Source organism: Tachyglossus aculeatus, chromosome 2 (genome assembly GCF_015852505.1).
Source record: "Tachyglossus aculeatus isolate mTacAcu1 chromosome 2, mTacAcu1.pri, whole genome shotgun sequence".
Classification (NCBI taxonomy): domain Eukaryota; kingdom Metazoa; phylum Chordata; class Mammalia; order Monotremata; family Tachyglossidae; genus Tachyglossus; species Tachyglossus aculeatus.
This window is the reverse complement of record NC_052067.1, coordinates 62,130,005-62,146,967: the sequence shown is the minus strand read 5'-3', so window position 1 is coordinate 62,146,967 and position 16,963 is coordinate 62,130,005. Positions and strand designations below refer to the sequence as shown.

The following is a 16,963-nucleotide window of genomic DNA, read 5'->3' as shown; positions in this document are numbered from 1 at the left end:
ACAGTGACTCATTCCTACAGCCCACTCCTTCACAGCCTGTCCCCACTCCTCGCACTCTCTCCTCTCCAGTGCCCCCACTTGACATTCTCAGCTAAACCCAGCCTTGTGGAGCCTCTGCTCCATTTTGGACAAACTTTCCTTCATCCTCAACCTGTTCCTGACCTGCTCACTCCTCTTCCTTGCCATCACTAAGACCTGACTCTCAACTGCTGACAATAGGGTGGGACACAATCCCTGCCCCACGGGGGCTTGTTGTCTAAATCCCCATTTTACAGATAAGGGAACTGAGCCACAGAGAAGTGAAGTGACTTGCCCAAAGTCTCACAGCAGCCAAGTGTTAAAGTCAGGTCCTTCTGACTCTCGAGTCCAGGCTCTATCCACTAGGCCACGCTGCTGTTCCCATTCTCATCTTCCCATTTACAGTTTTTTTGTGTGTCTGCTCTCCCACTAGACTGTAAGCTCCTCAAGACTCTAATATCCTGGTGGTCAAGGAATGTGTTTACCAACTCTTATATTGAACTTACCCAAGTGCTTAGCATAATTATTATTAGTATTGTATTACTGATTAAGCACTTACTATATGCCAGCTACTGTACTAAACGCTGGGGTGGATACAAGAAAATTGGATTGGACACAATTCCTTGTCCCATGTGGGGCTCACAGTCTCAATTCCCATTTTGCAGATGAGCTAACTGAGGCACAGAGATGTTAAGTGCCTTGCCAAAGGTCACACAGCAGACAAATGGCAGAGCTGGGGTTAGAACCCACGACCTCTGACTCCCAGGCCCATGCTCTATACACTACGTCATGCTGCTACTCTTTTTGCACACAGTAAGCACTCATTAAATACCACAGATTGTGTTGCCCATGTTTTCTAAATTAATTGAAAACTTCCAGGCATATACAATGCTCTGCATATGGGAGGCATTCAGTAAATCCTGTTGATATGACTGATCCACTCATATACCTTACGTCATCAGCAACTGCTAGGCAGGTATCTTCCAAGTTTTCTTAAATTACCCCAACTTTTCATCTACTCTCCAGACCTGCACTTCTTCTTGCTTCCATGACCTCCACACAGTTGTCCTCCTGGCACCTTAAATTCAGCAATTCAACATGGCTGAATCTGAATTTCTTTTCTTCCCTCCTAATCTCACCCCTACTTTTAACTTTCCCATCACAGCTGCTAATGCCACCATCCTCCATTTCCCATAAACCACAGACTTAGTGTCATGTTTGACTCCCCTTTATTCTAATACAATAACATTTATTCTCTCATATAATCCTTAGTTTTCCCCTCCTCAAAATTGCTCTTTACTGGCCCTTTCCTTTGGACTCAAGTGGCTACTACCCTGGTTCAAGATCTTGTCATTGCTTAACTAGACGACTGTTATCTGCCTTTCTCTCTGGCCTTTCTCAGTCTCTTTCGCTGGCTCATCTTCTATCTTCCTACCCTTCTCCCTCCAACTTCCCTACCTGCTCTGTTTTAGGTCCCCTACTCTCCTCATTTTATGCCCATCTTCAGGGAGTGCACTCATTCATTCCCATGGCTTTACCAACCACCTGTAAGGGGATGCTTCCCAAATCTACCTTGCTAGCCTGACATCTTGCTCCACCTGCCAACTCGCAACTTCCTCTTTCCCTTAGAATATCTCCACATGAGTATCTCACCAGCAGCTCAAGTTCAGTATGAAAACAGAATTCCTCATCTTTTTTTTTTAAAGCATTTAAGTGCTTACTTTGTGCCAGACACTGTACTAAGCACTGGGGTAGATACAAGCTAAGCTGAATAAGTGATACAAGTGATAGTGCAAAATAATTTCCAAAGAAATTTTTAAGTTTTCAGTGGAAATTTCAAAATCTCCACCTCAGTCCCATAATCCCTCCACTGCAGGAAAATGGAGCCAGTTGCATTCCGTTCCTCTTCCTTACCTGCTGCGACATTGGGGATGGAGCACAAACACACCATCCAGGTACTTCTCCTGCACCGTTTCCCTGTCCAGGTTAGCCAGAGCTCTGGCAGCGTGTGACGCTTGAATTACATGAGGAGACTTCATGGCTTCAGCCAATATGGACACCCAGCCTAGTGTGAAACAAATGCACATCTTCTCAAACACTAGGCAATTAATTACACATTACATGAGAAGCAGCAAGGCCTAATGGAAAGAGTATGAGCTTCAGGGCCATTGGCCCTGGGTTCTAATGCTGGTTCCACCACTTACCTGCTTTTTTACCTTTGGCTAGTCACTTAACTTCTCTGGGCCTCAGTTCCCTCACTGCAGAATGGGGATTCAATTCCGGTTCTCCCTCCTACTTAGAAAGTGAGCCCAGTGGGACCGGATTATCTTGTGTCTACCTCAGCACTTAATACAGTGGTGGGCACCTAGTAAGTGCTTAACAAATACCACAATTATTATTACTATTAATATATGCATAATCAACTGAACAGTCAATTATTTATTCTGATTTCTCTACTTGTAAATTTGTTCTTGACTGTTTCCCCCATTACAGTGTGTACTCACTGTGGGCAAGTAATGTTTCTTGAACTTCTGTGGTGATCTCCCAAGTGGTTAGTAGAGTACATCAAACCCATATAGAGTAAATATTACCATTACTATTACAACCCACCAGCACCACAATTATTTATAAATTCTGTAAAAATACTCTTCTAGAAGTAAATAAGCAATCACTACATGTTTAAGGGCCAAAAAGCCACCAATGCTTAACTAGATAGGCTAATCCCATTTCCTTAAAGGACTGTGGTGAAACAGTTTCTCTGCAGTAGTGGAAACTAATTTCATGTTATTTCACAGTAAACAGTCAGAGAAAAACTGGATGATGCCATTTAATCAACAACATTTAAGTAAGCTGTCCCCCTTCATGGGTGACAGACTACCTCTAGCCCACCTTCAAAGCCCTACTAAAATCACACATCTCTACGCACATTTGTTTGCACATACACATTTCCCTGATCTGTAATTTCTTTGAATGTCTGTCTCCCCCTCCAAACTGTAAGCTAATTGTGGGTAGGGAATGGGTCTACCAACTCTGTTATACAGTACTGTCCCAAGTGCTTAGTACAGTGCTCTGCAAACAGTAAGCACTCAATAAATATCAATGATTGATTGATCACACCTCCTTCAAAAGGCCTTTCCAGATTAAACCCACATTTCTCCTGTTGGCCTATGCACTTTGACCTGTACCCATTAAGCATTTGATAATAACCCTAGCTCCACAACACTTTTGTACATATACATTTCCCAGATTGTCATTTTTTTGAAAGTCTGTCTCCACTTCTAGACTATAAGCCTCTTGTGGGCAGGGAATGTGTCTACCAACTTGGCTATATTGTACTCTCCCACAGCACCTAGTACAGTGCTAGGCACCCAGTAAGCACTCAATAAATAGCACTGATTATTATTAGTAGTAATAATAATAATAATGGTATTTGTGCCAGGCACTGTACTAAACACTGGGGTAGATATAAGCAAATCAGGTTGAACAAAGTCCCTGTCCCATGTGGGGCTCACAGTTTCAATCCCCATTTTACAGATGAGGTAACTGAGGCACAGAGAAGTAAAGTGACTTGCCCAAGGTCACACAGTAGACAAGTGCAGCGCCCCAGAAATTTACAATAGAGATGAGATGCACATTTTCATTTTGTGTGTAGAGGTCAAGGGGGGGAGAGAATTGGGGTGGGACTTGGAAGGAAGGGAGGTAAATGGGGGAAGAAAAGAAGGGATAAGGAAGAGGAGTGAAAGGAGAGAGAGGAAGAAAATGGTACTCATTGGTGCTTCTCTTTGTCGAGTGCTGCTTTTGGGTCTTTGGGCTGGGTGTGGTAGGAGGAGAGGGGATGCTATGGGGCTGCCCAAGCTCACACTACTAAAAAACAGCCAATTTGCCCACTGCACATGGAGCTGCACAAGTGTAGCTGCTCTAGATGCAGCCTGGAGCCACACCTGTGCATCTTCACTCGGGGCGATGTACCCTGCTGGATCCCCAAGTCACTAGGCCAAGACGGGCAGCTTGCATTCAAGTCACTAGGCCAAGAGGGTACAGCTAGGAGGAGAGCCACTGTGTTGACTCCAAGGCATGGGCCATGCTAGCCCCAAAAGCCACAAGGACAAAACCAATAGCATCACCCCACATTGCCTAGTCCACAGGAACTGTGGCCTCCATGGGCCTGACAGAGTGGGAGCCCATGTGTGATTCAAATGTATGTGGGGCTCCTTCGTGCCTCATACACAATTTTTAATTCTATTTTTAAAAGCCAAAAACTTTCAAGTATCTTTAACTCAGCTAATGCTCCTCATTTTCCCCCCATCTATGTTCATGGGCTCTAATTTGGCTCCTCATCCTCCTTGGACAATCTTGGGCCACCTTGTGAACTTCTTCCCATTACCCAGGACAGACAAGACCTGGATATTCAACTTTGCACACAGTAAGTGCTCAATAAATATGTTTGAATGAATGAATGTATGCTACAGTCACCTCATTTCTAATTACCAAGCGCTTGGTACAGTGCTCTGCACACAGTATGAATGAATGAATAATTACTATGCTCCTCACAATGACTTCCTGGTTTTGTTTATTTTTAATGGCATTTAAGTGCCTAAAGTGCTGAGGTTGATATGAGCTCACAGAGTTGGACATGGTCCAGGTCCCACATGGGGCTCACGGTTTTAATCCCCATTTTTCAGATGATGTAACTGAAGCACGGAGAAGTGAAGTGATTTGCCCAAGGTCACAAAGCAGACATTTTCTGTTGCTATCTCTTAGCGGTCTAGGGTTCTGTCCTTGGGGTCGTCCTTCACTGTGTCTTTAAAATGTTTCTTTTCTCCTCTGTTTGCTGCCTTCCCATTTCAGCTCACAATATAGCAGCTACATGAGTATCTTGCTGACATCAGTTCTCCTCACTGGCCTGTCCAAAGGTGATGTAATGTACTGGTGAAAGGACCTCTCCTTGTTCTGGTAAACAATACATCTTCCCGTGATGCTAGAGTGGTAGTAATAATAATAATATTTGTTAAATATTAATTGTGTGCCAAGTAGTGTGCTAAGTGCTGGGGTAATAATAATAATGGTATTTGTTAAGCGCTTCCTATGCGGCAAGCACTGTTCTAAGCGCTGGGGTAGACACAAGGTAATCATGTAAGAGAAGCAATGTAAGAGAAGCAGCATGGCTTAGTGGAAAGAGCACGGGCTTTGGAGTCAGAGGTCATGGGTTCAAACCTCGGCTCCAAAAAATGTCAGCTGTATGACTTTGGGCAAGTCATTTAACTTCTCTGTGCCTCAGTTAACTCATCTGTGAAATGGGGATTAAGACTGTGAGCCTCCCAAGGGACAACCTGATCACCTTGTAACCTACCCAGCGCTTAGAACAGTGCTTTGCACATAGTAAGTGCTTAATAAATGCCATCATCATTATTATTATTATTTCCACATGGGCCTCATGGACTTAATCCCCATTTTACAGATGAGGGAACTGAGGCACAGAAAGTAAAATGACTTGCCCTAGGTCACAAAGCAGACATGTAGCGAAACTGGGATTAGAACCCAGGTCCTTCTGATTTCCTGGCCTGTACTCTATCCACTAAGCCACATGGGCTGCTTCAGATGATGTGAGGGTTTGCTGCTCTGTAATAATAATAATAGTGGTGGTGTTTGTTAAGCACTGTACTAAGTGTTGGGGAGACAAAACAAATGCAGATTGGATACAGTCCCTGCCCTGTGTGGATCTCACAGTATAAGAAGGAGGGATAACAGGTGTTTTACCTTGGTTTTTAGAGACGAGGATACTGAGGCACAGGGTCTAGGTAGTAGCCAATGTTTTTCATTTAAAAAATAAGAAACAAAGACCCAGAGATTGTGGTGACATTCAAGGATACAACAGTAGAGTTGGGGGCTTGTCATCTAAGTAGTATTCTCTGTTCTTTGGGAAAACTTTCATTGGGAATTTTCAAGAAAAAATATTATTTCATTGTATTATGCCAAATTAGAAAAGATTTTAACTCATCTGAATTTTATTAGGAGGAACCTGCAGCATGCAGTATTTTCACTTTAAGAACACTGATTAAAGTGGGCACTAAAACAAAGACTTCTTTTATGACAAGCCAAAAAAATAATTATTTTCTTACATATTGAAGATACACTGAAATTTCTGGCATCAAGAAGTTTAGGCTTTTACAGTTCGTATGAGGTGGGGTCGAGGGGGTATTATGGCTCTATTAATAAACAAACACCCATTAGCAAGGGTAGATAGAATAACCCCTCAGAGAAGACTGAAATTTCTGGCAGATGTGTAGGTAATAGCAGTTGGGTAAAGCATAAGAAAGTTCCCTAATCTCTTATCTTACAGTAACAGATTCAAATCTCCTGGGGTTTATTAAACATTCCCTGTAATACTGTTGAGAAGGAAATGAGGGATTATAAGATTTAATTCTATCCCCTCCTACTTAGACTGTGAACCCCATATGATGCAGGAAATCTCACCTGATTATTTTGCATCTGTAATGTATTTATTTATATTAATGTCTGTCTCCCCCTCTAGATAAGTATGATTGACTGACCTTGAGCAAGTTGAATAACTTAGTTCATTCAATCATATTTATTGAGCACTTACTGTGTGCAAAGTGCTGTACTAAGTGCTTGGGAGAGTTTAATATAAAAATAGACACATTCCCTACCCACAACAAGCTTACAATCTAGTGGGGGAGAAAGACATCAATATAAATAGTAATAATAATAATTATAGTATTTGTTAAGCACTTACTTTGTGCCAGGCACTGTACTAAGCGCTGGGGTGGAGACAATCAAATTGAGTTAAACACAGTCCCTGTCCCACATAGGGCTCACAGTCTCAATCCCCATTTTACAGATAAGGTACCTGGGGCACAGAGAAGTGAAGTGACTTGCCCAGGGTCACAGAGAAGACAAGTGGCAAAGCCAGAAACTACAGATATGTACATAAATTCTGGGGGCTGAGAATGGGGATAAATAGAGAGAGTAAGTCAGGGCAATGCAGAAGGGAGTGGAAGAAGAGGAACATAGAGCTCAGTCAGGGAAGGTCTCTTGGAGGAGATGTGCCTTCAGTAAGGCTTTGAAGGTGGAGAGAGTAACTGTCTCTAGGATTTGAGGAGGGAGGGCTTTCCAGGCCAGAGGCAGGATGTGGGCAATTCCCTCATCTGCAAAATGGGGATTTAAAACCAGTTCCTCAGAATATGAGCCCCATGTGGGGCCTGATTATCCTTTATGTACCTCAGCGCTTAGTATAGTCCTTGGCACAGAGTGAGCACTTAACAAATAACCGTGTTTGGAAAAAAAAAAAAAGCACAGCAGCTGATGCCATCAGGAAGGACAGCTAGGGTAACTGCTGTTTGGGACTGTGTTGGGCCACCTTGTTCTGAGGCCATCCTGCTGCTATTCCCCTCTTTCCCCATCTGACGCCGCCCTGTTCCAGCCAGACCACTCTGAGGATGGCAGGATAAGTGCCTCAAAGATGGAAAAGGTGGCAGCTTAAGCACTAACAGGGGTAAAAACATGAGGGGTAAATAGGTACCCTCCCTGCTTGCCCAGTGTGAGACCCACACACTGACCAGTTAAACCCATGGGGTACCCACGGCAAAATTGAGGGCAGGCATAGACTTTTTTTTAACAGGTGTATATCAATCTATCAGTCAAACGTTTATTGAGTGCTTACTATGTGCAAAGTACTGCACTAAGCGCTTTGGAGAGGGCAGTATAATCGAATTAGCAGATTAATTCCCTGCCCATAACGAGCTTACTTTCTCCACATATGAGTAGTCGACAGGTTTTGCGTGGGTTTCAGTATTAAACAGCATGTCCATGCAGGTCTCTACAGCAAGTACAGGGAGAAGAAAAAGGTTCAACAAGGGAAGGAGTGTGGATTAGTGGTTAGAGCATGGGCCTGGAAGTCAGAAGGACCTAGGTTCTAATCCTGACTCCACCACTCGTTTCCTGTGGGTGACCTTGGGCAAGTCATTACACTTCTCTGTGCCTCAGTTATCTCATCTGTAAAATGGGGATTAAGATTGTGAGCCCCTTGTGAGACAGGGACTGTGTCTGACCTGTTTATCTAGTATCTACCCCCACCCCACCCCCCCCGCACTTAGTACAGTGCCTGAGACACAAAGAGTTTAGAGAAGCAGTGTGGCTCAGTGGAAAGAGCTCGGACTTGGGAGTCAGAGGTTGTAGGTTCTAATACCGCCTCTGCCACTTGTCAGCTGTGTGACTCTGGGCAAGTCACTTAACTTCTCTGTGCCTCAGTTCCCTCATCTGTAAAATGAGGATTAGGACTGTGAGCCCACTGTAGGACAACCTGATCTCCTTGTAATCTCCCTAGTGCTTAGAATGGTGCTTTGTGCATAGTAAAGGCTCAATAAATGCTGTCATTATTATTTTGGGAAGCAGTGTGGCTCAGTGAAAAGAGCACGGGCTTTGGAGTTAGAGGTCATGGGTTTAAATCCCGGCTCTGCCACTTGTCAGCTGTGTGACTGGGTGAGCCACTTAACTTCTCTGTGCCTCAGTTACCTCATCTGTAAAATGGGGATTAAGACTGTGAGCACCACGTGGAACAACCTGATCACCTTGTAAACTCCCCAACGATTAGAACAGTGCTTTGCACATAGTAAGCACTTAATAAATGCCATTATTATTATAAAAAATACTATTAAAAAAAAACCAAGAAAAATACCCTACAGTGATGCTGTGTAGCTACGTTAAGCACCTTAGAAGTGCTCATCATTTTTTATCAGATTTGAATTCTTTGAAAAATGTACTAAACAACAACTACTCCTCCCCTACTGAGAGCTCACCTCCTCCAGGAGGCCTTCCCAGACTGAGCCCCCTCCTTCCTCTCCCTCCTCCCCCTCCCCATCCCCCTACCCTACCTCCTTCCCCTCCCCACAGCACCTGTATATATGTTTGTACATATTTATTACTCTATTTATTTTACTTGTACATATTTATTCTATTTATTTTATTTTGTTAATATGTTTTGTTTTGTTGTCTGTGTCCCCCTTCTAGACTGTGAGCCTGCTGTTGGGTAGGGATCGTCTCTATATGTTGCCAACTTGTACTTCCCAAGCGCTTAGTACAGTGCTCTGCACACAGTAAGCGCTCAATAAATACAATTGAATGAATGAATGAACTACCTTGCCCAGATTGGACTGCTTTGAATTCCTACTTAAAAATTATGAAATCTATAATTTGGGTCAAGCTGGTTCCTGGTTTGGGGGGGGACTCAGCACTCCAAAACTAGGAACCAGTTCTACTCAGAACCCTCTGGCCATGTAGTCACTATGGGGGTTCAGGATCTCCAGGCCTTGAGCATCCCAACAAAAAGCCAAACATCACTGACTGCTCTTGGGAGTACACAGAGGGCAATACACACATGTGCAATGCGCAACATCCCTATGCAAGGAACACAAGGGGAACTGCATCACCTCTCCACCCCCACCCCCAGCATAAAGCTAAGTGAGGCTTCTACACCAAGTTTTCTCACGCACTCAAATTTATTGAACATGAACGCTTATTGTGTTCAGAGCACCTTCCCCAGACACTAGATGCAAAAATGGGGGGGTCAACAAAAAATTATACTAGAATCTCTCAGCACAGTTGGACGGTCCCCAGATTGATTTGCGGTGCCTGCCTTATTTTTATGAAGCTCTCTGCACCTTCCCCTCCTCAACTGCACCCAAAATAAGTGTGGGAGACAGATTTGCTGACTCAATGATGGTTAGTAGACCAATCAATGTGGAGAGTAGGGAGATGCTTTAGTCATTTGTAGACTTGATTGTCATCAAGGGAGTGTTGGATTTGTATCTGCGTCTGTTCCATTTTATACAAGATGAGGGATTCTGAGGTTGGGTAATGCTATCAAAGAAAAGTCAGTGGGAGAGCTTATGAAGTTAAATGTCAATAAACTCTCCAAGAGCTCTACAGTAATAGAATCTCAACTGCTTTTCTGGAAGACTGGAATATGGATGTTTACCACCCATGTTTTAGAAACAAAAAGTATGTCAGGATTTATATTAGTTCATTATTTATTGTAAGGCCTTGAGCATCCCAACAAAAAGCCAAACATCAATGACTGCTCTTGGGAGTACACAGAGGGCAATACACAAATGTGCAATGTGCAACATCCCTATGCAAGGAACACAAGGGGAACTGCATCACCTCTCCCAGCATAAAGCTAAGTGAGGCTTCTACACCAAGTTTTCTCACGCACTCAAATTTATTGAACATGAACGCTTACTGTGTTCAGAGCACCTTCCCCAGACACTAGATGCAAATGGGGGACAACAAGAATTATACTAGAATCTCACAAAAACTTCAATGATTATTACAATAAATAATGAACTAATATAAATCCTGACATACTTTTTGTTTCTAAAACATGGGTGGTAAACATCCATACTCCAGTCTTCCGGACTTTTCTTTGATAGCATTACCCAACCTCAGAATCCCTCATCTTGTATAAAATGGAACAGACGCAGATACAAATCCAACATTCCCTTGATGACAATCAAGTCTACAAATGACTAAAGCATCTCCCTACTCTCCACATTGATTGGTCTACTAACCATCATTGAGCCAGCAAATCTGTCTCCCACACTTATTTTGGGTGCAGTTGAGGAGGAGAAGGTGCAGAGAGCTTCGTAAAAATAAGGCAGGCACCGCAAATCAATCTGGGGACCTTCCAACTGTGCTAAGAAACTCTTAGCTCTTTTCAGCTCAGGCACGGAGGCTCTCTTCGGCTCTTGTCAGAGGCTGGTGATGAGCAGATCTTTGCTGTCCCAGCTGGAAACCCTTGGGGGCAATGGTCCTCATCACCCTCGTGGAATTGAAACTGTGCCAATCTCCTTCATACCTTCTGCTTTCAGATGAAATTGGAAAAGCAGCAAAGCAAAAGAGCACGAAAGGTGGCAATGCAGCCTTGGCAAACACTCATCAACTTGATATGATCACCACTCCAAGGTAGCTTTTCTTCTTACCACTTTTTAAAACAATTTTAGAACTCATTTTAAGAAGTTTAGATTTATTAAGAGATCCACATACAAAGCCAACAGGGTTTTTTTTGTTTTGTTTTTGTTGGTTTTTTGCTTTTTGTTTTATCAAAATAATGACTTTCCTTCCTTTTGTATGTACAGTAGAGCAGAAACCAGAAACCATCAGTTTTGCTCTATTTTGCCAAAATCATCATCCACATCTTCAGTTATTCAATTAAAGGGACTATGACTATAAATGGACTAAATAACTTGGCCTCGCATATTGTATGTATAAGAGTGGGGAGAGGGAATAGCTTTAAGGTTATGTTTGAAAATTTTATGTGGACAATGGGACAATTACAGGAAGGCAATTAGAGTATAAAATATATAATAATAATAATAATAATAACACTTAAGCACTTACTATGTGCCAAGCACAAGCACTGTTCTAAGCACTGTGGTAGACACAAGTTAATCAGGTTGGACATAGTCCCTATACCACATGGAGCTCACACTTTTAAATCCCATTTCACAGATGAGGTAACTGAGGCCCAGAGAAACTGAGGCCCAGAGAAAACCTTAGCAAGAAAGCAGCAAAGTGCATAATTTGAGGATCAAGTACTGTACTCCTGTTTTCAGAAGAGTAAAACCCATTTTGAACTTCATCCACCCACATTATCTGCTAACTTGTCTCTAGGGCACGGACTGGGAGAAAGAGGAATGACATTTCAGCAGGTAAAGGCAAGACCTCAAAGGCAATGGTTCACCTTCAAGAAGATAATACACTGATCCAAGTGGAGGCCTGTCCTTTTAGAACCCCCACCAGTGGGGGCTCTGATTGGCTGGGCACAAGGAGCAATCAGTCACACAATGTATAGCCAGAGCCCAGCTCAGCACCATTAGTTAGGATGCTTAGTTTCCCAGGCCTCCATCCCCAAATGTGGTGTAGCTTTGGGAATCCCAGGGTGATCTCAGGGAGCAGTAGCGTGGCTTAGTGGATAGAGCACAGGACTGGGAGTCAGAAGGACCTGGGTTCTAATCCTGACTCTACCACACTTCTGCTATGTGACCTTGGACAAGTCACTTCACTTCTCTGGGCCTCAGTTACCTCAGCTGTAAAATGGGGACTAGAAGCATGATCCCAATTTAGGACAGGGACTGTGTCCAACCTGATTAACTTGTATCTACCCACTGCTTAGAACAGTGTTTGGCACATAGTAAGTGCTTAACAAGTATATTATTATTATTATTAATATTATACCAGGGAATTGAGGTAAATGCTCCCGGAGGTCCAATCCAGGCCTGAGGTCAATGGGTGGTGAGGTCCCTAGGGCTGCCCTGGTCTTCCCCAACCACCCTTCCACAGACCCCAAGTGTGTCCTGAAGTATTTCTAATATGATTTTAAAAAAATGCATGTGGCTACGAGAATGTAACACTTAAACAGAGTACCTGAGCGTACTATAGCTGAATGAAGATTTTCATGCAAAGCCATATTCCCAATGATGCGAACTATGTTTCTCTGGATTTTGGGGCTCTCCTTATGAAGTTCGTATATCCTCTGGAGTAGCTGCAGGCCTCCATTTGCTTCAATTTTATCGCAGTGAGCCGACACCTACCATTATAAATACATTAAAACTAGCTGGATTCAATACAGATACTGGAAGCTAAATAAGACAAAAAGAGCCCACCTGAGCTGCCTGTTGGGTCTATCCTTTAAAACACTGTGCTGATTAAACTGAACTCCAATTTTATTGTTTGTGATATTTCTTCTAAATTCAAATATCACTACCCCTAGACATGCACCTCTGATAGATAATCAACCATGTGGACCAGGCAATCCTTAAAGTTGGAGACTTCAGGCAACACAGCTCACTATTCAGGGCACTATTTTCTTACCCAAGAAACATCGGGTTTTCTCTGTTTGATCACCAAAAAGCCAAGTCTGCAGGCAATCTGCCCTGAGGTGAGCTCCTAACTCCACAGAAGAGATGAAAGATTATGGCCACGAGTAACTGGGACAAAACCAAAATTTTCTGAACAAAGAAATGACAAATCCTCATGTTTAATGGCTCAATTTTTCATCTCACTTTCAAAAGAACGCAAAAGAAGTTTGCAACAAATTATACTTATTCAAATGAACTGAAAGTCCTTTGCTTGAATTTGGGCATGAGGGGTTTAGTGGATATAGAATTGTGCCCTGCATTCTTACTGATCAGATTCAGAGCCGATCCAATCAACAACTACTGCTGGGGATATTAGCGACTCTGTATAATCTTTCCTATCCTTTTAGGACCCTGGGGGCTGTCAGGAAAACCTCCAGTGGGACACCAGCATACAGAAGGCAGTCCTGGAGGCTTGAACATCCAAAATACCCTCTAACAAAGAGGTAGACAGGTGATACATGATTTCTGAGACTGGCCTAAATAAGCAGGGCTGAACTGGCTCAGAAATCATCCCCCAAAAATCCTGGCTTGAAGGCTTCACAGTAGGATAAGAGAGGGTTTGGGGAGCATGAGACCCTTGATCGATGAATCAGTATTTTAGTGCTTACCATGAGCAGAGCACTGTATTAAGCACTTGAGAGGGTCCAGTACAACAAAGTTGATTGACATGATGCCTATCCATAAGTTTACTTTCTATCCAGCACTTAGAAAAGGGCCCAGCACATAGAACAGTGCTTCGCACATAGTATGCCATCATTATTACTATTAACTGGCTTACAGCAGTTACTCGACAATAATAACAGTAATAACTATGGCATTTAATAAGTGCTTACTACGTGCACATCACTGTACTAAATGTGGGGGTAAATACAAGATAATTCAAGTTTGAAACAGTACCTGTCCCACATGGGGCTCACCATCTTAATCCCCATTTTCCAGGTGAGGAAACTGAGGCACCAAGAAGCCAAGGTCACGCAGCAGATAAGTGGCAGAGCTGGGATTAGAACTCAGGTACTCTACTCCCAGGCCTGTGCTCTTTCCACTAGGTCACATTTCTCCCCATCAGCATCCCCCTGATTCTGGGCACATCTCTCCACCCTGCCAAAATCGCCAAAATGGTTGCCCATTCCTCTCCATAGCAAACAGAAACTCCAGTCTTTAAGTTAAGTTACCTAATCAACCAACTCTCTTACTCTAAATTTACACATTCTCTTCTGCCACTATACCAGTTGGCATTCTTTGTTCCAGTCTAGCTAACTTATTCGCTGGGCCTCATATTCACTCTGGATTCAGTCCCACAGCACCATGCCTAGGCCCAAAACATGGAAGCAGCATGGCCTAGTGGATAGAGCACAGATCTGGGAGTCAGAAGGACCTGGGTTCTAACCCAGGTTCCGCCACTTGTCCTCTGAGTGATCTTGGGCAACTCACTTAACTTCTCTGTCCCTCATTTACCTCATCTGTAAAACATTAACATTATGAGCACCATGTGGGACATAAACTATGTCCAACTGGATTAGATTGTATCTACTCCTGTGCTTAGTATGCTGCCTGGCATAGAGTAAGTGCTTAACAAATACCATAAAAAAAAGTTTTAATCCTTACAGTCTATTTTATAAAAAAAAATATTCTCTCTATAGTCTTTTTGTTGAAATTCCTTCTCCAAATGGGGAGCTAATTTCATATTAGACCTAATCTAAATTCCTCCTAGTTTGAATATCAGTTCCCTCCCAAGACTGGGAATCTAAGTAATGGCTGTTACAAGTGTCCATTGAATTTTGTCAGTGATTCTATGTGTACCTCCCTCTGACTCTCTTGATATAATTTCTGAAGGAGCCCAGCAAAAAAAGAACGAAAATGCTTCCAAAGTTGTAGTTTTTGGCTAATAAGCATTCCGCCACCAAGTTGCATGGACTGTACTGCACAAGACAGGTAATTTTGAGAATTTTTCCTTTACCCTGGAAGTAGCATTCGTTTTATTTGAAACTACCCTGGGCCCCAATTAGCCATTTATGAAGTGAATCTCAGAGGAGAAGGATATTGGTTTGGAGCTGTACTACTAATTCCATCTAAGGAGGCCTGCAAAGTACTTGGAAAGTACTAATAGTCCATTGAAGAGGGTGATGATGAGGATGATGATGGTGCTTATTAAGTTCGTATTCTGTGCCAAGCACTGTGCTAAGACTTGGGGAAGATAAGAGATAATCAGATTAGATACAATCAATTGTATCTATTGAGTGCTTACTATGTGGAGAGCACTGTACTAAGCGCTTGGGAGAATAAATTACAATAGAGTTAAAGGACACATTTCTTGCCCCCAAGAACCTTACAATCTGGAGGGTGAGACAGTCATCAAAATCAATTATGGATATATACATACGTGCTGTGGGACTGAAACTGGGGTGAACATGAGGCCCAGTGAGTAAGTTACTTTGACTGGAATGAAGAGTGGAAGCTAGGGTGTAGTGATAGAAGAAAATGGGTAAATTAGAGGAAGAGAGTTGGTTGATTAGGTAACTTAAAGACTGGAGTTTCTATTTGCTATGGATGGAATGGGCCCAGGACCTCTGACTCCCAGGCCCATGCTTTAACACTAGTAAAAGCTAAAGCCAAACAAAATATAACAGGGAAAGGGTAAAAAAAAAAAAAATGGATTTTTTTTTTGCAAATCAAATGAGGCATGATGTTTGACTTCATGCATGTATAACACACATTTACTTTTGAATTACATCCAGTTCTGCCTTACCATGTGGTTTTACTACATGTTGTGGATAGAACATGACAGAGTAATTTCAGAATAATGACAGAGTATCCTTCCCACAACACATTCTTGCTCTGTTATAACACTTTCCACAAGAGGGCTGAGTAGATTTGGTGTAGAACAAGTTGGGTACGTGGATGTGGGATTGCTCAAGATGTGATGCTGCTTTACTTCCCAGTCTCTGCCTTAACCTTCCTATACTGTACTATAAAGTTTTTGCATTTCTGCAAGTTGACAGTATTGAATACAGTAAAGCAGCAATGAGTGGCAAGGGTGTAAAGCATTCTGCTAAGAGTGGTTTTAACAACAATGCAGGAATTTATATTGAAAATTATCAGTCAGGGTCATAGGTATCAACTTTTCATTTTGAGGACAGAGTTGGAAAGGGGGGAAGGAATTTTAGGGACAATGAGGACTGGGGTGAGATGGGCTTCATAGAGCAAATGGGACAGAAAGCTACATTTTGGGTCTTTTCAGCCTTGACTGGAAACCTATTAGGTATTATTCATTCACTCATTCATTCTTATTTACTTAGCACCTACTATGAGCTGAGCACTGTACTGAGCACTTGGGAAAGTACAATATAACACTAAATAGTGACATTCCCTGCCCACCATGAGCTTACAGTGTGGGGGGGGAAGGCAGACATCGATACCAATAAATAAAGTTACAGATAAGTGGTGTACTAAAGTGCTGTGGGGCTGGGAAAGGAAAGGGAGCAAGTCAGGGTAGCGTAGAGGGGAGTGCGAGATGAGGAAAAATGTGGCTTAGTCTGGGAAGGCCTCTTGGAGGAGCTGTGCCTTCAATAAGCCTTTGAAGTTGGGGGAGAGTAATTGCCTGTTGGATTTGAGGAGGGAGGGCATTCCAGGCCAGAGGCAGGATGTGGGCTAGTGGTCGGCAGCGAGACAGGAGAGATCGAGGCACAATGAGGTTAGCGCTAGAGCGAAGTGTGCAGGCTGGGTTGTAGAAGGAGAGAAGTGAAGTGAGGTAGGAGGGGGCAAGGTGATGGAGTGCTTTAAAGTCACTGATGAGGATTTTTGTTTGACATGGAGAAGGATGAGCAACCACTGGAGTTTTCTGAGGAGAGGAGTGACACATCCTGGACATTCTTCTAGAAAAGTGATCTGGGCAGCAGAGTGAAGTATGGACTGGAGTGGGAGAGACAGGAAGCTGGGAGGTCAGAAAGGAGGTTGATGCAGTAATCCATGCAGGATAGGACGAGTGGTTGTATTAACATGGAAGCAGTTTG

The 16,963-nt window shown here is 43.0% G+C and overlaps 1 protein-coding gene across 2 annotated transcripts in view; it reads right to left on the bottom strand.

Annotated features, from left to right (window-relative positions):
* SERAC1 (serine active site containing 1) overlaps positions 1–16,963 on the bottom strand; it is a 66,381-nt gene that overhangs the window by 26,401 nt on the left and 23,017 nt on the right. For both annotated transcript variants that reach the window (XM_038765721.1, XM_038765729.1), the window contains 2 exons: positions 12,460–12,622; positions 1,933–2,083 (listed from right to left, as the gene is read on the bottom strand). In XM_038765721.1, coding sequence (XP_038621649.1) covers positions 1,933–2,083; positions 12,460–12,622 — 314 coding nt within the window. The remainder of the gene's footprint in view (positions 1–1,932; positions 2,084–12,459; positions 12,623–16,963) is intronic.